The 23,899-nt window shown below is 38.8% G+C and overlaps 1 protein-coding gene across 2 annotated transcripts in view; it reads left to right on the top strand.

The window, feature by feature from the left end:
* Positions 1 to 23,899, top strand: part of Rps6ka5 (ribosomal protein S6 kinase A5) — a 157,124-nt gene that overhangs the window by 107,829 nt on the left and 25,396 nt on the right. For both annotated transcript variants that reach the window (XM_036205822.1, XM_036205821.1), the window contains 2 exons: positions 10,679 to 10,762; positions 12,502 to 12,605. In XM_036205822.1, coding sequence (XP_036061715.1) covers positions 10,679 to 10,762; positions 12,502 to 12,605 — 188 coding nt within the window. The remainder of the gene's footprint in view (positions 1 to 10,678; positions 10,763 to 12,501; positions 12,606 to 23,899) is intronic.

Genomic DNA, 23,899 nt, shown 5'->3' with positions numbered 1-23,899 from the left:
TAACTGAGTCCTAGACCAGTAAGGTAAGAAGCTCGAAAGAAGACTTCTTTGTACCTCTGACTTCCCAGAACTGCTCAGGAGTTGTAGTCACCTGTTAATTCCTCAAAGTGTGAGTGGTTAAGGGTCCAGGAGGATTGTTTGGGAGTCAGGTAAGAAAGATGAGGCCCTGTATCCTCAGGTCCTATGTCAGCTCTGTTTACTTAGGTACCTATGCCTTCTTCACCTTCAAGGAAGAACGTAAAGGTCAGACATCCTGTGTTCAAGGCACAGTTGAGAGTGAGGATGCCATATGGAAATCAGTGGAGAAAGCAAAAATGACACCTTGTATTGGCAGGACCCGTGGCCTGTTCCCAACACCTCACCATGATCACAGTAGTGCCTTAGAAGTATGGAGGATTGCCCCTGAGAAACCAAGAAGAAAAAGTTGATCGATGAGGCTAGAGAGATGGCTCAGCATTTAGAGCACTTTCTGTTCTTGCAGAGGACTGGATACAGTTTTCAGTACCTACATGGCAGCTCACAACCTTCTGTAACTCCAGTTCCAGGGAATCTGATACTCTTTTGACCTCAGACAGGCATCAAACATGGGATACATATGCTTCACCTACATTGGTGTGGGTAGAAAACCCATACACATAAATTAAAAAGTAAATAAGCCTTTTGGGGTTTTGAAAGTGGACCTTCCCAGATAACCTCTCTGCAGAGGAGCCTGTAACCTGATATGCTCAGGCTGTGCCACAGAAGCATGTCTGTGATAGTGCCTCAATTTTTGTGGTTATTTTTATAATGTATTTCAGTACATGGGTTTCTTTTGAAGTGGCATGTTTAAAATATCTCACCAGACTGCCAAAGGGTCCTTGGCATGTAGTGGTGTGGGCTGTCCCCTGACAGACCTAATGATTACTTTCCTTTCTCCATGGGTGTACACATCCATTTGCTCATTACTCTATCTGTGTTTGTTGAGGGCCCATTGATGTGTTAAATATTAGGCTAAACACAAAGCTGAAAAGAATCACTTGCTGAATACTTATAGGCACCTGTGGCTGATAGGAGCAATAGGAGAAAACAGACCAGGTCCCTTGAGAATAGTGCACTGTTGGGGCCCAAAACAAAACTAAGCCAAAAAAGCAAAAATCAAAGCCTATAAGAATTAGGGAATCTTGATAGAGTAATCATAGATCAGCAGATGTCCTGTGTGACTGAAGTAGCTAGGTCTTCTCTTAGTAGCAAAGAAAAGTCCTGTGTTTTCTGCTGCGCAGGCCAAACACTACCTTAAGAGAATGCCAACACTTGGTTATTTAGATGCAAAAATGTTAGAATTCAGGATAAAGCAGAGAACTAAGTCATTAATAAGCTAATTTTTTCACTGACTGCAGCCAACTGTATTTTGACAGAACATTACACTTTTAGGTTCTTTTAGCTCATTCTTTCTCATTGCCTTAAAGAGCACACTGCCAGGCTAGGCTTCAGCTTTTACTCTCGGGGTAGATAAGAATTCTCTTTTCTGGAGTCTCCTAAAACTTGACCTAATGGCCATTTTGTCCTCAGCAGCACCCAGCACCTGTTTAACAAGTGACCTGACCCGGACCCTTCCCTTTTAACAGATACCCTTGAGGCTGTTCTGTTGGGATTAGCATTTCTTTCTAGGTTCTTTGTATGGTTTATGTGTCAGCCTAAGTCACTTACACCAAAGCATAGTCTTTGTAGGAACAAGTAAATTTTTACCTATTCCTTTAGCCTGAATGTCTAACGTAAGTGTCTGTTACACTCTTCCATTTACACTTCGATTTTACTGCCGTCATTGACGTATACCTAGTAGCTTCTGTTTTAAAAATTTAAAAATCGGGAGATGATGGACAAATGGACTGACTTTAAAAAGCAAACAAAATATCCCTGGATGTCTCATCTTCTCTCTGGCTATTTTGCTCTTTTCCTATGTCCATATGTCTGTATACTGCCTCTACTTCCACACTTGTAGGCACTCCTGAATCCAGTTTGTCTTACACCCCCTGCCAATTGGCTGAAGCTGTTTAGCCCATATCACTCTACTTTTCGTGTGTTCCCTGCCTTATCTTCCTTATTTGCCCTTGGAGCTGGGGTACCGCCAGCCCCGACTTACTCTCACTCTCTTTTGCAGGCCCTTCTTCCACTACCTGAGGCTTCTCCTTAGCTCAGTCTCAGGTCTTCTTAGCTCGTCCTCTCTCCTCATATGTCATACATGTTCAAATATATACTGCTAACTCTGATCTCTCTTCTGGGCTCAAATCCTAAATCTGCCTACAGTGTTGTGTTTATTTGCCTCCTCCTAGGCTTCTCAAATTCTGCATGGCCAAAATTGAACAGACTATCTTTCACCCAGGTCTGCTTCTGTTTCAGTATCTGTAAATTCTGGCCTCACTTGATATGTAAAATGTATTTATATTTCATTTTATATATATATGTATATATATATGTATGTATATGTATGTATGTATATAGGTTTTTCAAGACAGGGTTTCTCTGTAGCTTTGGAGCCTGTCCTAAACCAGCTTATAGACCAGGCTGGCCTAGAACTCACAGAGATCCACCTGCCTCTGCCTCCCAAGTGCTGAGATTGCAGGTGTTTGCCACCACCGCCCGGCTACATTTAATTTTTAGCAACTTACTCTTTATGTATGTTTGATGTGTCTGGTCATAGTATAATTATCTCTTTATTTTCAAATGATATCAAGTACCTCCTATATGCTAAGAATTAAAATGGACCCTAGAAACAGGATAGTGACCTTAACAAATTGTGAACATATATTTTAGAGGTATTTGTTAAATATCTGCATGATTATTTCCAGACAGATGTTGCTAATTTGAATTATATACAGAATCAATTTTATTTTAGTAAATTTAAACATTTTATGATATACTTTGTACAGTTTGATACTTTTATTGGTATGTTCTTTTTCTCAGCTATAAAATTGGTAAATCCTCTGGGATTCTGAAAGTAAAAGAAAGTCCCCACAGACAAGGATGTGTCTTCCACAAGAGTAGCTTTAATAGTTAAGAAATACTTGTTGGGCTGAGCACTGATGGCGCACACCTTTGATCCCAGCACTCAGAAGGCAGAGGCAGGCAACAACAACAACAAAAGAAACGTTTGTTGAGAGCTGAAGAGGTGACTCAGTAGTCGGGAGCACTTTCTCCTCTTCCGGAGGACCCGAGCTCTATCTGCTGTACCCACGTGGTAGCTCACAGCTGTCCATATCTCTAGTCCCAAGGGGTCCCAGGTCTGGCTTCCCTGGGTACCAAGGAACACATAGGTGTACGCATGCAAACAAGCAAAACATGCATACATATGAAATTAAAAACAGAAAATCTATTTTAAAAAGAAGTGTTTGTTAAGCAGTCTGTGATGTATTACATATTTAATTGTAATGTGAAATAAGACAGTTAAAAATAAAAGTAGAATAAAATGAAGATGAATTACTTTGACAAAATTGTCTTTTTTATTAATGAACGGTGAAATAATGTTGAAAATGATATGTTCATGTGTTGTTCCTCTCTATATAAATATTGTGTTTAAAATTTTTCATACTAAGAATCCACAGGTAGACAAAATTATAAGTTTTAGTCAAGAAAAATAAGTCTTTAACACTTAAAAGTGAGATGGATAAATTATAGCCCACTGCTGTGGTATCTATACTTAAAAGGAAAAGACCCATAAAGCATGACTTTTAAAAAAAGTGAACATTTGAACTTTTGATAAGTTTATGTGCAGTGAGTGATTCATTTTATTATGTTGAAGATGAGATCTTTTTAGCAATATAATGTTGTTTGAAAAGCCACTTGGTTATTAACCCTCCTGAACCCTAATTTCTTCATCTGTAACATAATAACTGAAAGGAAGTTATGAGAGAAATAGTTTATTTTGGCTTGCAGTTACTGAAGGGTGTCCATCATGGCAATAGGTGTGGTAGCAGCAGACATGGCAGCTGGAGCAGGAAGCTGAGAGTTCCCATCCTTAACTGAAAGTGTGAAGCAGAGAGAGAAAACTGGAAGGAGGCCAAGATTTTAAATTCTCAAAGCTCACCCCCACTGGCATACTTCTGCCAGCAAGACCATTCCTTCTAAACTTCCTCAAACAGCATCACCAACTGGGGACCAGAGGTTAAAATACCAGAGCCTAGGTGGGACCTTCTCATTCCAACTGCCATACCGGATAAGAAGCAGGATCGACACAAGCTTTTTTTTTTTTTTGCATTAAGAGTCATATAATAACTCTCTGTAGTAGCTGGTGTTTACTTCAATCAGTCTCCTGTCTTGATTGATTTGTGGTGACATGTATTCATGATTGGTTTTCATCTGCATATGCTTCTGGAAAGCCTACTAGGGCTCCCTTACTTACTCCTATCATTCATTTGCCAAAATAAGTGATGTGGATCATTACTCTTTAGGTACGCATTGGGCTGGAGGTGCTGGGAAAGGAAGAGGATTAAAATCCAAAATATTCATCTGGGCTCTCCATTTGTCCTTACCTTAAAAAACATTAAAATTGGGCAGATGACTCAGTGAGTAAAGGCACTTGCTGCCAAGCCTGACCACTTGAGTTTGATTTATGGGTACACATGGCGGGAGGAGAGAACTGACTCTACAGAGTTGTCCTCTGACCTCCACATACATATACACATATAAACACAATAAAAATAGAAGAAGATATAAAATAGTTTAGTGTTATAGTATTTAATTGTAGCCATTTGTGAAGTTTCTCCCTCCAGAGAGTAGGGACAAGATGGCTTCACTGTTCCCTTTTACTTTTTCTTATGGCAGACATTGCTAGTTCTGGTATGCTTACTCAGGATATTATTTCTTTCTTTTCCTTTTCCTTTTTTTTTAAATACTAATTCAAAGTAAACAACATGACAGCAAGCAGGGAAAACTTATGAATTATCATTTTCCTAGAAACTTCTAAGTATTGAATATTCCATTTGTTAGATAATGTTAAATGTTTTTGTTTACTTGAAAAATATTTAGCTGTCAGTTTTATCTATTTTCTTTCCTATTTTGCTTTTTATTCTGATAGTATCTATGAGAGTAGGCTGGCCACTGCCTTGGGGATGACGGAAAGTATTCCCAGCATTCCCATGACGTGTCTACTGGAGAGCTACTGGTTACAGCAGGAATGGATGAGGCACATCTATCGGTATAGGACTGTCTCATCTAATTCCTGAGGAGCAAAGGAAGAGTATTTAAAAGTATGTGAGTGTCAGGGACTTACTGGAGCAGTGGATCTCCCCTTCCCAATGCTGCTGCCGCCTTCCTTTAATACAGTTCCTCGTGTTGAGGCCACCCCCAGTCATAACATGACTTTTGTTGCTACTTCATAACTAACTGTGCTACTGTTATGAATCATAATATAAATTTTTTTTTGAAGCTAGAGGTTTGCCAAAAGGGTCGAGATCCTCAGGTTGAGAACCTCTACACTAGGGGAATTTAGGAGAATTTACCCTGGAATAATAAGATTGAAAATATTATTATTGTTTTTATTTGTAAACTTATTTTATTTAGAACATTGTTTTTATTAAATTTTTGGCAGTTTTACTGTTTTTTATCCTGGTTATCTCCCTCCCACAACTGCTCCCAGATCCTTCCTTATCTTTCTACCCATCCAACTTCATATTCTCTCTCCCCCTTTTTCTTGGCCCTTTTTTCTCCCCAACTCTTAAATCTATGGAGTCCAATTTGTGTGTTGGCTGACTCCTCCTGCTCTGATAATATACCAGCTGTCACACCGTTAAAGGCAATAGACTTTTCTTCTCCCAGGATCAGTAACTTCTTGACAGGAGAAAGACCTTGTGCCCTTCTCCCTCCTCCATGCTATGATTCTGTCTGCCTTGAGCTTCTGCAGGACTTGTACACACTGTCAGAGTTCAAATGTGCATCTGCCCTGTTGTGTATGAAAAAAATGCAGTTTCTTTGAAATGATCCACTTCTACCTGCTCTGGCTCTTACAATATTTTTTTTGGCTGGGGCATAGGAAGGGGAGGTTGACTGGCCTGGGACTTGCTATGTATACCAGGCTAGCCTTGAATTCATAAGAGATCTGCTTGCCTCTGCCTCCTGAGTGCTAAAATTAAAGGTGTGTTCTACCATGCTCTTGGCTTTTTTACATTCTTCCTGCCCCACCTTCCACGTAGAGCCTTGACGAGAGGGGTGTGATATAGATATCCATTTAGAGTCAAGCACCCCAAAGACTCTTATTCTCTGCATGTTGAAAGGTTGTGGTTCTTTGCATTAATTGCCATCTACTGCTGGGAGCTTTGATGATGAGGGTTGAGTAAGGCATTCATCAATGGGTGTAGTAACAAGACATTAGGAGTCGTTCTGTTGCTTTGTCCATTTAGCAGAATAATAGTAGTATGTTTCTTTTTATATTGTGTGTGTATGTGTGTATGCATATCTGTACTTGGTATACATATAAAAGTCAGCAAAATAATATAACACCATATGAACTCAGCATTCCCCTTTTTTAAGTTATTAACATTTCCATTTTTTTGCATATTCAGTACATATTGAATCAGTGTCTGCCATGATCCAAACATTGTTCAGTTAAGGTGTAGAGATCTGACAGTGAGCCAAAGAGACAAAAGTTTCTCCTCTAAACTGGGCAGCAGACAGTAACACATTTGTAAGTCAAATATGTATGCAGTATAACAGTAATAGGTTACAAGGAATCAAATTCAGTAGGAAAGAGATGGAAGGATTGGGGCATACTAGGTTGACCTGGAGATGCTTTATCAAGAAGTTGACATGTGAGCAGAGAGGTATGAAGGAAGTGAGAGTGGACCCTGTAGGTATCTTGGGAAATTTTTTCTAGGTAAGGCCCAAGTTTTTGTGAAACAATGAGGCAGTGTAGGTTGTATGGAAGTGATGATTAGAGTAGTGGGGGTAAGGACATGTAACTATATGAAAGGATTATAGGGAAAGGACACTTAAGTATCACTAGAGTGTGAGTAGCATGACATAAACAGAGCTGTTTTAGAATGTAGTTCTACTTGGCATGGTTGGTTGTAGGCAGAAGTTTCTGTTCTGCCAGCAACTCCAAAATATCCAGTAGCCACTTCCCAAATAATTGGCTCAGAGGCTTAATATTACTTATCAATGCTCAGATGGTAGCTCAGGCTTATTACTAACTAGCTTTTACACCTAAATTAACCTATAATTCACTTACGTTTAGCCATGTGGCTTGGTACCTTTTCTCAATACAACATTCTCATCTTCCTTCTTCTGCATCTGACCGGTGACTCCTGACTCCGCCCTTCTTTTTCCCAACATTCTCAATTTGACTTTCTTGCCTAACTTCCTCCCCAGGAACCAGGCCTGTCAGCTTTTTACTAACCAATGAGAGTAATACATATTCATGGTGTAGAAAAGGATTCTTCCACAGCAGGTGGTAACTCAGAATGGGACAGGAATTGAGTTGAGAAGGAAGCTTTGATGTAATCCTAACAAAAGATGCTGCGGCCTTGAGCCATGGGTAGTGGGATGGAGTTTCAGAAGTAGATTTGGAGTGTATATGACTAACAGAAATTTTTATGAGTTAAATTGGGATATGAGAGAATCTGAAGAATCTAGGATAGCTCTAAGTTGTGTTGCTAGAGCAACTGGAAGAGTGAGGGTACGGGGCTTGGGATGGGTGAACCAGTTTAGTTCAGTAAGTAAGCTGAATCTGAATGATCCAAGAGACAGAAAAGCAAGTGTCTACTAATATTATCAGTCTGGGATTTGGTAGAGAACTCTGGTTTAGATACATAAATTTGATAACTTCCAATTTTGTATATGTGTTTTTTTTTTAATCTTGAACATAGATAAGAATATAACAGTAAGTAAAGATAGAAAAGAATAAAAGAGATAAATCTGACTCTCAACTGTTTCAGTGCTAAGAGAATAAAGCAAAGGAAAGGGAACTGCAAAAGGGAACTATGGAAAAAAAACTGGGAAGGAAAGAGACCGTTCTTTAAAGCCAAGTGGAAAATTGTCTCAGGAAGGAAATGATTAACTGTCAGTTGTCTTAAGCCAGATGAGTACTGACAGTTGAACCCTACCTAGCTCAGTTGAGAGAGAACAGGAATAGACTTACAATTGCATCTGTGCACAACTCAGGTGAAGAAGAAAGGTGGGATGGCTGGAGAGCACAGCAGAGAATGGGGCAGATTTGAGAGAGGCGGGGTGCTACACTTTAAGATGGGAGAAATTAGCTGGGTGTGGAGAGTACAGTCCAGGAAGACCATTAGTTCTTGGCCAGCTTAGGCTTAGGGAGAAGGGGAAATAAGAAATGTCTTATGCCCATTAGAATACCCCTGAAAACAAAGTGGGAATAAATATCCTAATGATACAGAGAGGAGGAAAAAGGAAAGGGCTTAAAACACTCTTGAGATGGTTATCAACAAGTGTACAAGGTATGTGGATCTTAGCCAGAGAAGGTCAGTCATTCAGAGAGAAGATGAATTATTGGGTGTAAGAATGTTTGGAGGCTTAGAGGTAGCTTATGTAAGGTCTTTGTGATTGCTTTTATTTTCTCACTGAGAATGAAGAAGGAGTGGAGCTGCTGAACGTGTGAAATAAAATGATTAGAAAAATGACTAGTTTTGTTGCTCAGCATTTAGAGGTCTAGTTAAGGTTAATGATCATGAATTTCAGATGAAATTGATCAACCCACTTATATATTTTTGTGCAGCCTCTTAGCTGTATAAGTTCATGTGAAGAGTGAGTGGTGGATTCAATTTAACTTATCTTTGTAACTAGCTTCCCTTTGTGTGTGCCCATAAACAATGCAAACTGTTATCTTGCATTTTTAAGATGTGCATGAATGGTGTATTCACAGTCTTCTGTAACTCCAGTTCCAAGGGTCCAGTGCCCTCCTCCAGCCTTCACAGGCTGCAGACATCAACGTGGTATATAAACATACATGCAGGCAAAAACTCATACACAAAAAATAAAAACTTTTTTAAAGGAGCTATCAAGTGATTTAATTTGTATATATTTCTGGAGGTTGGCTATGCAATTTTTTGCTTTGTGTTCAAAAAGAGCTATAGCATAATAAATATTATATTAACTTAAAAACAGTTTAGTTTTAAGGAGCTTTTTAGAAATGAATTTTGAAGTATTTTTAATAATCTGATGAATACATACTAATGTATATTTTTCTATGTGATGAAATGTTTAAAATTTCGGCCTTTTGTACACAAACTTGGGTGAAAGTAACTTTATTTAATACTAATCTTTTTGGTGGTCTCTGTATTAGCATTTGGTCCCAAAATGATGAAGCAGAGAGATGTGGCATGTGTTCTGTGGTCTACATTGGCTATTCAAAAACACAGTTCTGCCATCTAACAACAACAAAAATTCCCTATTGTCTCATACCTGAATTACTTCTTTTCGTTCCTAGGTGAAATAATATTTCAATGTGCATAGGATATAGAGGAAATGAAGTAAATCATAAACCATATTAAACGTTATCTCTGTGTGCACGTATATTTTCATAAATAGTTTAATTCATAATGTTTTAAAGCATTGTTTCTGTGGATTTGTTTAACCTCAGTAAAACTGGTCTTCTGTCACTTTGGTGTCACAGCCACAACACTGTGTATTTGTCACAGTTAAAATTGGTAAATGAAAAGGAGTGCTTATTTTTCTTGAAACCTTGTTGATTGAGGAATAAAGTATATATCAGAGATCTTTCACCTAAGAAAGTTTTGTAAAAATAGATTTATTTTTATTTTATTTTTAGTCAGCATCTCACTATATAACTGTGGCTGGCCTGAAGTCACTAGGTAGACCAGACTGGCCCAAACTCAAGAGCTCCACCTGCCTCTGCCTCCTGAATGCTGAAACTAAATATATATGTATACCAGCACAGTTGTCATTTATGAGAAATATTTTAATGCCACCAAAATGCTCTTAAATTTAGATATGGTTGTATAAATGTGTAATATATATATAATTATATATTAAAAATTGCCTTACTCAGTGTATTAATTTTAGCTTTCTCTTTTATTACATTGGGATGATCTACTGGTCATTTTGAATTTTTCTTAAGTTTTTAAAACTAACTTTGAGACTGATATATTAAATTAACCTTTTTGAATTTTTTTAAAGTTTTATTTAAAAAATCAGCCCATTGTTTTCCCAAGACAATTTTGTTTATCATTTAAATAAGCCATTAACAGTGCCAGTGATGGGGGAACAGGTATTTTCACCCTATTTTCCTATTTTGGTTGCTATACTAATTGGCCTTTGGCCTTCCTTTTAAGTTTTCTGGTGTTTTCCCAATTTTGCTTATCTGAAGATCAGCGCCCTCAGTTACTAAATGTTAGTTCATGATACCCTACTAGGACTATTTCCATTCCTAAGAAGAGTGGTTAAGGAAACTAGTAACTGAAATATGCATTCACCAAGAACAACAACAACAAAGAAGCATTAAGTGGATTAATTTGTGAGTGAGTTGATGGATGACAGCAGTGTTCCAGGCATGAGAAGTCTGTCTCAGATGTTTGCCCAATAGCCTCCTGAGTAGGTAGAGGTTTGCCATGGTACAAAGGGTCTGTCGGCCAGATTATACCACTGCTACTGCTGCTGTAACTCAACACTGACATGCATTACTTGTCATGCCAGCTTGAAATCAAATCCCCTTTCTGTTTGTTTGTTCAAGACTGAAAGAGCATATTCTTTTTGTGGAACTATTGAATACATGGCACCAGATATTGTCAGAGGGGGTGATTCAGGACATGACAAGGTATGTTCTACTTTTGATACTACTTTGTGTATTTCTGTAAATTGTGCAGTAAGAGTGAATCCCAGTTCATAACTTCCAGTACAGACCTTAAAACAGAGCATCTCTCTGTTACTTTATTATGTATACAGTGTTCTGTCTGTGAGTATGCCTTCAGGCCAGAAGAGGGCGCCAGATCTCATTACAGATGGTTATGAGCCACCTTGTGGTTGCCGGGAATTGAACTCAGGACTTCTGGAAGAACAGTAAGTGCTCTTAACCGCTGAGCCATGTCTCCAGCTCCCGACTTTGTTGATTATTATCCAGCAGAAATAGCATTTTTCATAACCTTTTAGGGAAAATTCTACACTCAAAATACAGTCTGTTTTCCTAACCGTCTAAAGAGCTCTTTTTTTTTTCTTGCTTTCTTTGTTTCTTTTCTCTCCTTTTTTTTCCCTCCTCTCTTCCCTGTGTGAATACTGATGAAGATAATAAAGAAGCTGTCAGCTCTAAGTTGTTACAATATCTAGGCCATTTTTCCTTCCTGTATTAAAGGGTAATACTTCCCTATCACTTATTTAACAATAACATTCTCCAAATGAATTCTGGCTGGCTTGTCCTTATTGTTCTCCTCTCCTTCATCCCCTTTCAAAACACCACATAAACGATTCCAGGATCTGGGATGAATGATGAAGGCTTGGCCTTCTTTTTTGTTTGTTTTTTCAGAGCTGAGGACCGAACCCAGGGCCTTACGCTTGCTAGGCAAGTGTTCTACCACTGAGCTAAATCCTCAACCCTCTTGGTCTTATTTTAGATGACATGTCCTATATCTATTAATCCCATTCCCTCGATTTAGATGGCAGTGGCTACTGGCCCATGGCTAGAATTTGATCTCAGGTCTGTATTAGCTAAACAGCATGGTTTCATGTTTAGTGTAGAACATTCTGAGGGCAGACTCGGCTGGCATTGGAACTGCTTATATGAGTTCAGGAGTTGAAATGCTGGTTTAGTTTGCTTTCTGGTATAATTTAAAGCTATTGTGCAATTCAGTAGGAATTTATAACTTAGATTTTGAAAATTACTACTAAAGCTCTAATTTTCAATTAAGAAAACTTTGTTTCACACCTAGAATTTCTGCATGCCTAAGATCTGTGATATAACTAGCCAAAAAATATTGTCTCCTGATTATTTATTGTTCAGATAATTGTTTTTATAAATAGGTTTCCAGTTTAGAGTACATTTTACTTTCTGTTATTTTAAACCTCCCCATTTGTGTGAATACATAGACACATTCTGTAAGAGAAATTGATTTTTAGGGGACTGTTTAAAAAGTAATACCCTTCTGTGAGATTTTTACATTTTTTGCCTGTGAGTTTAAGGAATTCTCTCTTGTTCTTTGGACGTAAATGCTTTATAAAAATGCTAGTTGGTACTTTTTCCCCTCCAGATCATAAATTCAATATTCTACCTACCTAAACTTTTAGAAAATAAATTGTAAGTTAAATTGTCTTAAATTAACAATGGTAAAAACTAACTGATTTAGAAAATGGTTAAAATATTTTCTGTTCTGGGAATAAGTAGACTTTTTTTTTTCTCTAAATGTCTCTTATATGTGTTAACTTAATACTCCTAGGCCAGAAAGCTATGAGAAATGTTTTTGGTAAAATGTTTTTTTAAGTATATAACTTTATTTTGGTCCTTTTTTCTTATAACATATATTTTAGTTGCTAATTCTTCAAAGTGAAATTATTATTGTTTTATAGGCAGTTGACTGGTGGAGTTTAGGTGTTCTAATGTATGAACTACTAACGGGAGCATCTCCTTTCACTGTTGATGGAGAAAAAAATTCCCAGGCTGAGATATCTAGGTAAGACTTAAACAAATACCCTAAAATTATCCTCTTGTAGGCTTCCTGGGTGTTACTCTCTGTGTTCATTCATAGCAAGTATCACGGTTGCAGTGTTATGTTTTTGTCGTATTTTTACTTGAATTTTCTAACATTAAAGACAGATTTGACAGAAAGAGTATTGAGTCCACTTCAGTGAAGGTGAAAGAACAGGGACCAATCTGCCTTCTTCCTTGAGACAATTTAACAATGGACAGAATGTATGAAACGGCAGTTTCAGGACATTGGACATCTGGCAAGGGAGGACAGTGGTTTTATAGGCACAGAAAATAAATAAGGTATGCACTAAGGTCACCCCAAATGACTACCTAAAGAACTCCCAGGATGCAGCACAGAGAGGGACAACCCATGTGACATCGAAGAAATAGAACTGATAGTCTAGGGGGTCCTAGACAGCTAGTTTGCTGACTGGAGTGTCTGAGAGGAGAGGCGGGAGTCCAGGGGCTAGCAGAAGCGCTGTTATACGGAGAATATACACAAAACATTACTACTTTATACTTCCTGCTTTATAGTATAGGTATAGTATAGTATAGATCAGCTCCAAATTGATCTATAGATTCAGTACAACTACAATTCTAATTCCAACTAGCTTTTTTGGTTTGTTTTTTTTGTTGTGGTTTGTGGGTTTTTTGTTTTTGTTTTTTTTTAGTATAAGAAATTGGTAATCTGATCTAAAACTCAGGTAGAAATGAAGAGGACCTAGACTAGTTGGATTACCTTTGAAGAAGAAGAACAGAGTTGAGTTCAAGACTTACCATAAGCTATAAAGATTGCACACTTTGGTTTCGGTGTCAAGACAAATAGATGAATCCTGAATGATTGCATACCTGTAATCCCAGTACTCAGAAGGTATAAACAAGAGGATTGCTAAAAGTTCAAGGCTAGCCTGGTCAGCTTTGCAAGTATTAGAGCAGCTCCAGCTACACAGCAAGACCTGTTCTCTAAAAAATGAAAAAAGAAGAGAGAGAGAAAGGAAGGGAAAGAGAGAGGGAGAAAGGGAGGGAGGGAGGGAAAAGAAGACAAGTGAAACAGAATAGAGCCCAGAAATAAAACTGTGTGTACAGGTAACAGACTTTTGACAGAGATTCAAAGGTACCTGTCACTTTGCGGGGCGTGGGGGCCTTCTCAATAAATGATGCCAGAACCACTTACTACTCAGATAGGAAAGACATGAACTTCAATAAATGCTTACTACTATATAGGAAAAAATCAGTCAAAAAGAAGTTATAACTATAAAACTTCTGGAAGAAAACATTTTTAAAAATCTGTAGGGCTGGGAGATGCCTCAACAAATAAAGGTGCTTGCTGTTCAAACCTAGTTTCCGGAGTTCAAGCCCCCAAACCCACATAAAGGCAGACTCCATAAAGTTATCTCTGACCTCCACCTATGCTGTGGAGCTTGCGTCCCCCTCCACAGAATTAGCTAGTTTTCTGAAATTCACTGTGGCCTTGGGTAAGCTAAAAAGTTCTTAAGTAGAACAGTCAATAAATAAATCATTTATAAACCAGACTGTTTGAAGATTAAATACTTTTGTTCTTCAAAACATTAAGAAAATGAAGGCAAGGTTGGAGATTTAGCTCAGTGGTAGAGCACTTGCCCAGCAAGTGCAAGGCCCTGGGTTCGGTCCTCAGCTCTGGGGAAAAAAAAAAGAAAAAAGAAAATGAAGGCAATAAGGCACTGAGATAAAATGTTTTAATCATATATCTGATAAAGGCCTGGTAAAGAAAATATATAAAGGAATCTAAAAACTTCAATCAACCAACCTCATTATAAAATAGGCAAAAATATTGAACAGACATTTCAGTGAAGATGATCAGTGAGTGGCAAATAAACATGTGAAAAGATGAGCAGTGTCATTGGTCTTTAGGAAAATACAGGTTCAAACCACAGTGAAATACTCCCATATTCACTAAATTGGTTATGAATAAAGAGTGGCCATGCCAGATGCTGGTAAGAATATGGAGGAAATGCAAGGGAGTGTGAGTAGGGGGGCACTTAACAGTATGGTATCAATAGTACAATGTTATAAAATGGGCAGTTTCTTTGAAAGCAAAACATTATCTACTACATGAACCATCCATTCTAGCCCTAGGTATTTACAAGGGAAAACAAAACATATCCTTTCAAAATCTTGTACAGCAAGTGATCCCAAACTGGAAATAACCCAAGTATCTGTCAACAAGCAGTTTTGAAAAATTATGGTGTATCTATGCAAATAAAGAGCTACTTCACAGTAAAAGTGTACACTCTATCAATACAAACAAGAAGTTGGATAAATCTAAAAATAATTGTACTGAATGAAAGAAGCCAGACAATATAGAATGTTTACTGTATGAGTCCAGTTCTGGAAAATGTCAGCTCTTCTATTTTAACAAGAAGTAGAATGTTGATTGGTATGGGAGTGGTAAGGGAGAAGAGAAGGAAGAATTCACAAAGGAACATGAGAAACTTTGGAAGAATAGGTTTCTTCATCATCTTGAGTGTGGTGCCAGTTTCACAGTTAAATACACAAGGCAGGCTTCATCCAGTTACACTTTGTGTGAATTTATTGTACATCCATTGTACATCAATAAAGTAAAATAGTAAGATGTACCATTTCCAGGACAAACTCAGAAGTAGATAACGTCAATATTTCAGCTTACTTAATACCTAAGTTAAACAAGAAGAAAAATTTTTTTAAAAACTAGTTAAAATTATACCTGTTACAAAATTCTAAATACTGTTTTTACATTTTAATTCATTTTTGACAGTTTGAAAATTCCTCAGGTGGTGTGTGGTGATTCATATCCATCATTTAGCTGACCATGGAGTCACAGAATTGAAGCCAGCCTAGGCAGAATTTTGATACTCCATCGAAAAAAAATTAATAGGTTAATTTTTAGAAAAATGCCTCAAAATTATAGGAAATGTTGGCCATCGTTATGAGATGATGAATTTAGGTCTTGGTTTCCCTTCCTACTCTAGTTCTCTCTGCCTGGAGAGAAGTATATAGCAGAGATTCTTCAGGTGATAGTCACTTTAAATTGATTGTGTTTCCTTCCCTTCAACCATTTGGCATTCTGGTTTTAGCAAGTGAAAGATCATGAGTCAATATCTGTCTGGGAACTTTAAACTACAACAAATGGATGTTCAAGAGTTAAAATAGAATTTCTTCCTTTTAATCATTGTCTATTTTGTCAGGTTAATTTTGTTTAAAACTTGGTGTTAACAGGATAATTTGGTGGCTTTTGATGACTGAACTGTTCTACTTCACCTTTTCCTTTTAGGTTAATCATTCTGATGTCTTTACTGATAGAAATCTCTCCTAGTATCATCGAGATAAGTGTGTCATTCATTATGTTGTCTCTAAGTGTTTTCATTGTTGAAGGCCTTTTTTCATTGAGTACTTACATTCATTGCTTAAGAATTTTGTTTTGAAACAGGGTCTCATTGTGTAGTCTTGGCTAGCCTGGAATTTACTATGTAGACCATGCTGGCCTCCAATTCATAGAGATCCACCTGCCTCTCTGCCTGTCGAGTGCTGGGATTAAAGGTGTATGCCACCAAGTCCTGCCTCTGTTCCTTAATTTTCGTGAAGAACTCAGCCTACTACCTGTACTTTTATTTGACATAATGTATTATTCATGTTATTTGCTTGCTATTGCTGTCTACAGATAGTCTAAAATTAAATAAAAATACTGTTAGGTTATCAAATTTTATAGCAAGAACTTCAAATGAGAAGAAAACCTCAGAGTCCAAACTTTGTTCCTGAAGTTAGACTGTACTTGGGTGCAATTCCTTACTTATCCTATGCTGTCATTGAAAGTATTGTTAGGTAGACGTTTTCATGGATGCTGTATCCCATATTGAACTGGCTTAATTATATCTGTTCCCCCCACCCCTTAAAACATACCAAAATGATCTTTCTTGTTAATTCTGGTCCCATGCTTTCAAGAATATAGAGTAATTCTGCTGACTCTCAAAGGCAAACATGGGGAATAGTTTGGAAACCTGGGACGATACTTGGTCTAGGCTATACACACACCCTCTTCTAATAATGCACTTAACAGACCCTTGCCTGTACTAAGGTACATAGCCTTCTCTGTATAGTCGAGTAAATTTCTCCCCCACTTGACTGTTAAAACTCAGTTTCTCTTCAAATGTAGTCCCAATAGATACAGGGACCAATCCAGCCTTAACTAGTTTGGGTGAATGCCCAATAAAACTGTGTCCTCAGGTGAACTTTTAAGGATAATCCCCTATTTACTATTTTGTGTCTACATGATTAGGTGTGCATTTGATTAAAATCAGATGCATAATAAAAAGGGACATACAAAGTAGAATTATTTATATGACCTACTCTATCAAACAAAACAGAAAATAATGGCACTGTGCCCTTTAGTAACCATACTTCTCTCAAACACTGTCAAAGAAATCTGTTGGTAAGGTTCCTAGCAGTGAGATCAGGACTTGTCCCTGGCACTTAGCTGGCTTTTGAGAACTTGTTCCCCCTGCTGGATTACCTTGCCCAGCCTTCATGCTCAGTCCTACCTCAACCTGGTGCACTATGCTCTGTTCAAGCCCATTCGAGGCCTGCCCCTTTCTGAATGGAGACAGAGAGGGAATGGGTGGATGGGGAGGGTGGTAGATGGGAGGGGCAGGGAGTAGGGAACAGGAGATGAGGAGGGAGGAGAAACTGTGGTCAGTGTGTAAAATGAGAGGAAAAAATGTTTAAAAAAAAAAGGAATCCCCAAACAGTAATGGGGTTGGGGTCCTTGTGTATCTTCACTCTTGTGGCCTGTTGCTCCCCTGTGGTGTGTTCTGACGTGTTCTATAGCTTGACTTTGAACAAAACCTTCTTGCTGCCTTTGCAGTCTGTGTGAGTGTTTTCAAGTCTTTGACTTAGAGTTCAAGAATCTGGGTTCAACTGGCCCAGATTCCCAACCACTGGTAACAGCATTGCTGCAGGTACTTGACAATTTTATGTAAGATAAACCTTTTCAGTTCTGTTGACTATTCATAAGAAATGATTCCAGATTCCTCATATATTGGTACCATTTTAGACAGATGTTAACTTGTTAATTTAGCCTTGAATGGTTTCTGTTTAGCTTTTTGTATGCCTGTTTCTTATCTTTATCCTTGTATGTATGTATCATGGACTTTTTGTTTGTTTGTTTGTTTGTTTGTTTGTTTGTAGCTGAGGACCAAACCCAGGGCCTTGCGCTTGCTAGGCAAGTGCTCTACCACTGAGCTAAATCCCCAACCCCGGACTTTTATTTCATGTGTCTCCCACTAGCTTTCTGTCTGTGTAGAACTTTGTCTTTTAGAGCATGTCTTTACTGCTGAACAGGACAATACTGCCCCATCAAGAGAGTCAGTTCTTCTATCCGCTCTTAAAGTACTGAGGCTTTGAAAACCATGATAAATAAATATCTTACCTGAGAACCAAGATATAAATGTTTATCTCCTACTCTCCCATCATCTCTTGACAACTTTCTTTTCTTTATCTAGTTTTCTCTGCCTTTGAAATGGAGAATACATTTGCCATGAAATGTTTATTTGTTGTTTCATTTTCTCTCAGTAAAATATGCTGTATTAATGTTTCATTGCATTGTTATAAGTATAGTGTTATTAAATATAGGCTTATCTATTATCAAAAGTCTAGGCAGCCCTTAATATCTGCAGGTTCCACATTCTTGTACCAACAATAGATCAAAATATTGGAATAAAATGCATTTCAGAAAATTCCAAAAAGCAAAAATTGAATTTAATGCACTGCAGAGTACTATACCAAACCTACAGGAATGCAGTTGACACATAGTTCCTGCTTTAGCCTCTTGCCTTTCACAGGCCTCAGTCTCTAGCTGCATTGCTTAAGCATTCGCATTTCAAATCTCAGTCACTGATGTGTAGTTAGATCTATAATTGATCTATCAGTAGTGAACAAATTCAGATTTTTTCTTATAGTTATCCCCTAAACAATATAATGTAATAACCGTTTACACAACGTTTATATTGTATCAAGTATTAGAAATAACCTGGAGGTATTTTAAGTATATGGGAGAATGTACATGGGTTGTATGCCCACACCATGTCCACATGATTTTGTATAAAGAACTTCGCATCCTCAGATTTTTGTTTTCTTGGGGCTCTGGAACTAATGCAAGGGATGGCTGTAGAAGAGCTCTAGTTAGTACTGTTAGTAGCAGTCAGTTAACTGTAGTTTGCAGGCAAGGTGTATTCTGCTTGCCAATTTTGTTTTGTTTCTACAGTTTGTTTTTGTTGGGGAGAGGATGAGTGTTATGAACTAAGAATGCTTTTTACATTCTTTAACAATAAAACTCATGAAGTGAAATTTAAATTTGTGTCCATCAGTAACATTGTATTATAAAACATAGCTATGCTTGTGCTATAGTGTATTTTCTCTTACAGCTTTTTATAGCAGCAGCAGAGTTGAATAGTGACCACAGAGACCTTATAGTTTACAAAGCTTGAAATACTTACTGCCTGTCTCTGTTAGTATTCCCTTTCCTGTTAACAAGTAACAAAGTGCCTCAAAACTAAATGGATTAAAATAATATACATTTTATAGTTTCTGTGGTTCAAGAATTTAGGGCACAGTTCAGCTGCATCTTCTACTTGAAGGCTGTGGTCAAGAGTCTTGGCTAGGCTGTAGTTATCTCAAGACTTAACTAGGAAAAGATATGTATCCACACTTACATGGTTGTGGCAAGATTCAGTTCCTTATAGACTGGTGGAGTGGAGGCTTAGTTCCTTGTTTGCTGGTGGCTAAGAATTGTCTTCATTTCCTTATTGTGTAGGCTAGCCTAACATGGCAGCTTAGCCCATTTAAGCATGTGCAACCTCATCATGAAAGGCGTTTAGTCCAGTGCACACCTAAAAGTCTGTGAATACAGAACTGACTGACCTCTAGGGATCGTCGACATTTAAAATGTGCTTCGCATTTGTACTTTATGAAAAAGATGACCAACTCCCATTTGGGTGATTAATTTATTGTTGTCCTTCCTAGGGCTTTTTTCTTTAGAGAATCATTTTAATGTACTGATTTTTATATGACTTGCTGTATCTTTCTGACTAAAAAACAGGCCAGTAATTCTGATGTATTTTATATTTTCTCCAAATTTATTTGTCAGTTACCATCTTGAATTCATTGAGTCTTAAAAGTTTGTTCCATTTACAAATGACTTTTGGGGAGTTGTGTTCAAAATGATTGCCAGTTACTGGGTTTTTGTTGTTGTTTAAGAATAAATACACAGCTGGACATTGTGGTACACATCTTTAGTTTCAACACTTGGAATGCAGAGGCAGGCAAATCTCTGCATTCAAGAGCAGGTTAGTCTACAAAGCAAGTTCCAGGCTAGCCAGGGTTACACAGCCATCAAAGAGAAAGGCGGGGGAGTAGACAATTTATTTTCCCTTGGCTTTCGCATGTTCTCCAGTCTTTATGATGAAATTCTTTGTTAGCCTGTTGTGTAAGGCCCTTGATTCTGAGTTTGCTCTGTGGTGTTTCCTTCCTTATAAGTACCATCAGTCATTTTCTCCTGAGAGCTTTGTTCATTCCGTGAGGCACAGTTGTAGTAGCTTTGTACTAAATCCCAGGAGCGGGAGGGTTGTGACAGAGAGGGGAACAGAATATTGTAAATGACCCTTCTCCTAGCACACATTTTGTCCAGGATGGTGTCTTCCTTCCTTCATCATCTTTATGATCTTCTTAATCCTGCTTCACTTATACAACACACAGGGATAGGGATGAATCGTGCTGTGTTATTAATTGCTCTGAGGTACTCCCTCGGTGTGTGACGTGTGGGGCAATTGTACATCTGAATAAAACCTTAGGATAATCAGACTAGCTTTGGAAGAGGTCCATTAGAAGCACCATCCATGTAGTTATTGTTTTCTCTCTCTCTCTCTCTCTCTCTCTCTCTCTCTCTCTCACACACACACACACACACACACACACACACACACACACACACGGTCCCTTAGGCTCCCCTTCACCTAAGGTGGTATAGCCTTTTGCCATTTTCACAATGTTACCCCAGTGGCAACACTTTGTCAGTCCATATACCCCACCAATACCACCATAAGCCATTATAGTAATCTGAAGTATAAAAGGCCAGTCTCCTACATTATGGAAAGGACCATGGAGGGAAGAAGTAGCCTTCTATATTCATGTTCCCCAGATCTTGGATGTGACCTGCTTTTTCTTGTGATCTTATGCTTCTCCAGACCCTCCTAAACTGTCCTGTTAGATGAGAGTATTGCATCTATACTCTGGATCTTTGTCTATTTAACAATAGTTTTAAAAATCCATTACATTCTTCTATGGGTTCCAAATGTTTCCTTTGTTTTTATTGTCACATGACACCACTTGGCCTCAGAGAATCCCAGAATCTGGGTTCTGCACCCTCCACTATCACCATCCTCTAACCCCTGTTAGAGAAAGGTTCTCTGATCATAATAAGAGTGGATTGGAACTAGGAGCTTCAAGTCAGGAGCTTCAGCTGAGCTGTAGGAAAGTATAGGAAGGAAGAGGTCTTTCTGGAAAGTATTTCACCAATAAAAGCCATAGGAAAGGCAATGAGAACCTAGTTTTCCCAACGCAGTTGAAGATGCCTTGAGACATACCTGACAAACCAGACCCACCAGAGATCTATCTTACTGCGAATGAGAAGCAGCACAGCATCTTGGTGTGCTAACAAAGCCCTGACCACAAAGGAAGGGCGGTAAATGTTAGTTAATACTTGCCACTTTTAGACAGAGTTCTTCTACAAGTTCAAATAGGCAGGGACCTCTTCTCAGTATGGTTCAGTCAGACGTGCATTTGTGTTTGTTTCTCCTGCCTATGAGAAACGAGGATTCTTTCCTTGACCACCGGAAGTGGTGGCAGGAGTAGGCACGTGTCAGGGCTTTCCAGGAAGAGGATTAGAAAGATAGGAAGTGCATGGCATGCAAGAAAAAGCTACAATAACTTATGTGAAAGTGAAGAGGTATACAGCAACACACCACTTAGTGACAGGGATATGGTCTGAAAGTGTATCATGTGAACATTCTAGAATGAACTTTGACTAAGGTGGCTGTGTTTTTACTAGGCATTGTGGTCTTTGGGCCATTATCATATATGTCGTCGGATGACTTCCTGGGGAGATGAAACATTATTAAAGTATATAACTATATAACTCAGGCAGAAACTAATGATGACTGGGAAGGCAAAGATTCTTCAAGAGCAGACAAAGCTGCCGAAGAATCTTTGCTCCCAGTGAGTGAACAGCTTTGGCTGAGGGAGGTACAAACTATAGGGGCCAAGGGAGGACTCCTTAACACCCAAAGTGAAGTGACAGCCTAGAATGTTTTGTCCCTTTTGAGGCCAGTCCCGTGTCTAGAGGAATTGTCCCCACAGCCCCAGTAGCCAGGACACTGCATGCTAGCATCTCAGCTGAGAAGTCACCACAGTATACTGTGCAAATTCTCAACCCTGACAAGTAGGCAGCAGGAGCTGTTACTGTACAGATGAAACAAACAAACAAAAAACAGGTCCATTTGTCCTAAGGACCCACCCAGCTGCTGAGAGGTTGGCCAGGATAAAGAACTTGGCGACTGGGATGTTACTTCATACTATCTCACTGGGAATGCTCATTTCCATGCTCTGTTTTCTTTCATGGTCTGGTAGATGCTCATTTCTGATTTTTTTTAAAAGGCTGCCAATTTATGGCCTACAAACAATAGGAAAATATATTTAATTAGTGGAGTATATGCAGAGTATTTTCTCCTAAGGAGAAAGCAAAATGCAAAGGTTTGATTGGTCCTTGTCCTAAGTAAACATATGTAGTGTGTAGGAAGATTTCGGAGAAATTCATGAAAAATCGTATCAGGGTTTTGATAAATGTGTGAGTGGTAAGACACTCTGAAAGTACAAAAGAGGTGTGGTTCCTTGGGGACCAGGTTGTCAGGGAGGTATTCATAATGGAGCTACAGCGTGGGCTGTGCATAAGGGGAAAAGAGAATGCCTTGCAGATGGTGACAACTGTGTACAGTGGCACCCTAGGGCCTGTGCATGGAAAGTTCTAGATTCCCTTGTCACACTGTGTTCTCAGTGAATCTGTGAAATGAAGTTCATCTTATTCCTATTCTAAAAGTAATGTTTATAATCGTTTAAAACATGCACAAGAGAAACTGTCAGTAATAACACCCAAAATTAGTCATAGTAGCACACATCTATAATCTCAATACCTTAGACATGGAGACAGGAAGATCAAGAGCTCAAGGTCATCCTTACCTACATAACCAGTTGCGGGGGGGGGGGGGGGGGGGCTATCATGAGCTACATCAGATGAGACCCTGTTTCAAAAACAGACAGACAAATACTGCCCCAAAGACAAGCAGAATTTTTTTCTTTTTCTTTTCTTTTCTTTTCTTTTTTTTTTTTTTTTTAAAGACAGGTTTCTCTGTGTAGCCCTTGGTATCCTTGAACTCACTCTGTAGACCAGGCTGAGTTAGGTTCCCACAGAGTAAAGGCTAAATAAACCCTTTTTCCTCACCACCCCTCACTGACTGAGGACCCATCCTGGCCCTGCACCTTTGCAACAAGAATAGGTTTCTAATGTTCTCCACCTCACGAAGCAGTATGGTACCTCCTGCACACCAAATGAAGTGATACCCTACCACCCTCATTCCATAGGCTCCTTCATGCCTCCTCCCTTTTGCCCCCAAGCTAAGGGGGAGTATGTGTCACCATCTGCCAAGGTGACCCCTGGTTTTGGCCATATTGTGACTTGGGATTGACTCCTGTGCTTTTCTACACTTCGCCACCAGTTTCCAGCAGAAATTCCTTCAGATTTCAGCCCACTTTCTTCCTGTTGTGCTACCTACCTCACAGCACCTGTCAGCTCTCTGCATGTGGGCATGCTCTCCTGCACACACTTGTGGGTTCATGTGTGCTTGGGTCACTGTCTCTGTGAGCCTGTTTCCAGGCTGAGCATGACAACAGAGCCACCTCTTGTTTTCAGATGCTCCTCCTCTTGTGCTCTGTGTGTTGTTTTAGGACTGGATGTTGTTCTTCTCTGTGCTAGGTACATAGTAGATAGACTTCCAGCAGACATTGCAACCATGCTAAAGCTTAAGTAGTGGAACCTAAGATGACATCAGCCGTGGTGCGTATTTCTCTACCCTGACGCAGCAATTAGGCAATGCCATCAACAGTATGCTTGTCTATCCCTAGTCCTTTATACAAGGATTCCTTCCTTCCAAAAAGTAC

This window comes from Onychomys torridus, chromosome 14 (genome assembly GCF_903995425.1).
Source record: "Onychomys torridus chromosome 14, mOncTor1.1, whole genome shotgun sequence".
NCBI classification, from domain to species: Eukaryota; Metazoa; Chordata; class Mammalia; order Rodentia; family Cricetidae; genus Onychomys; species Onychomys torridus.
This window is presented reverse-complemented; position numbering and strand designations above follow the sequence as displayed.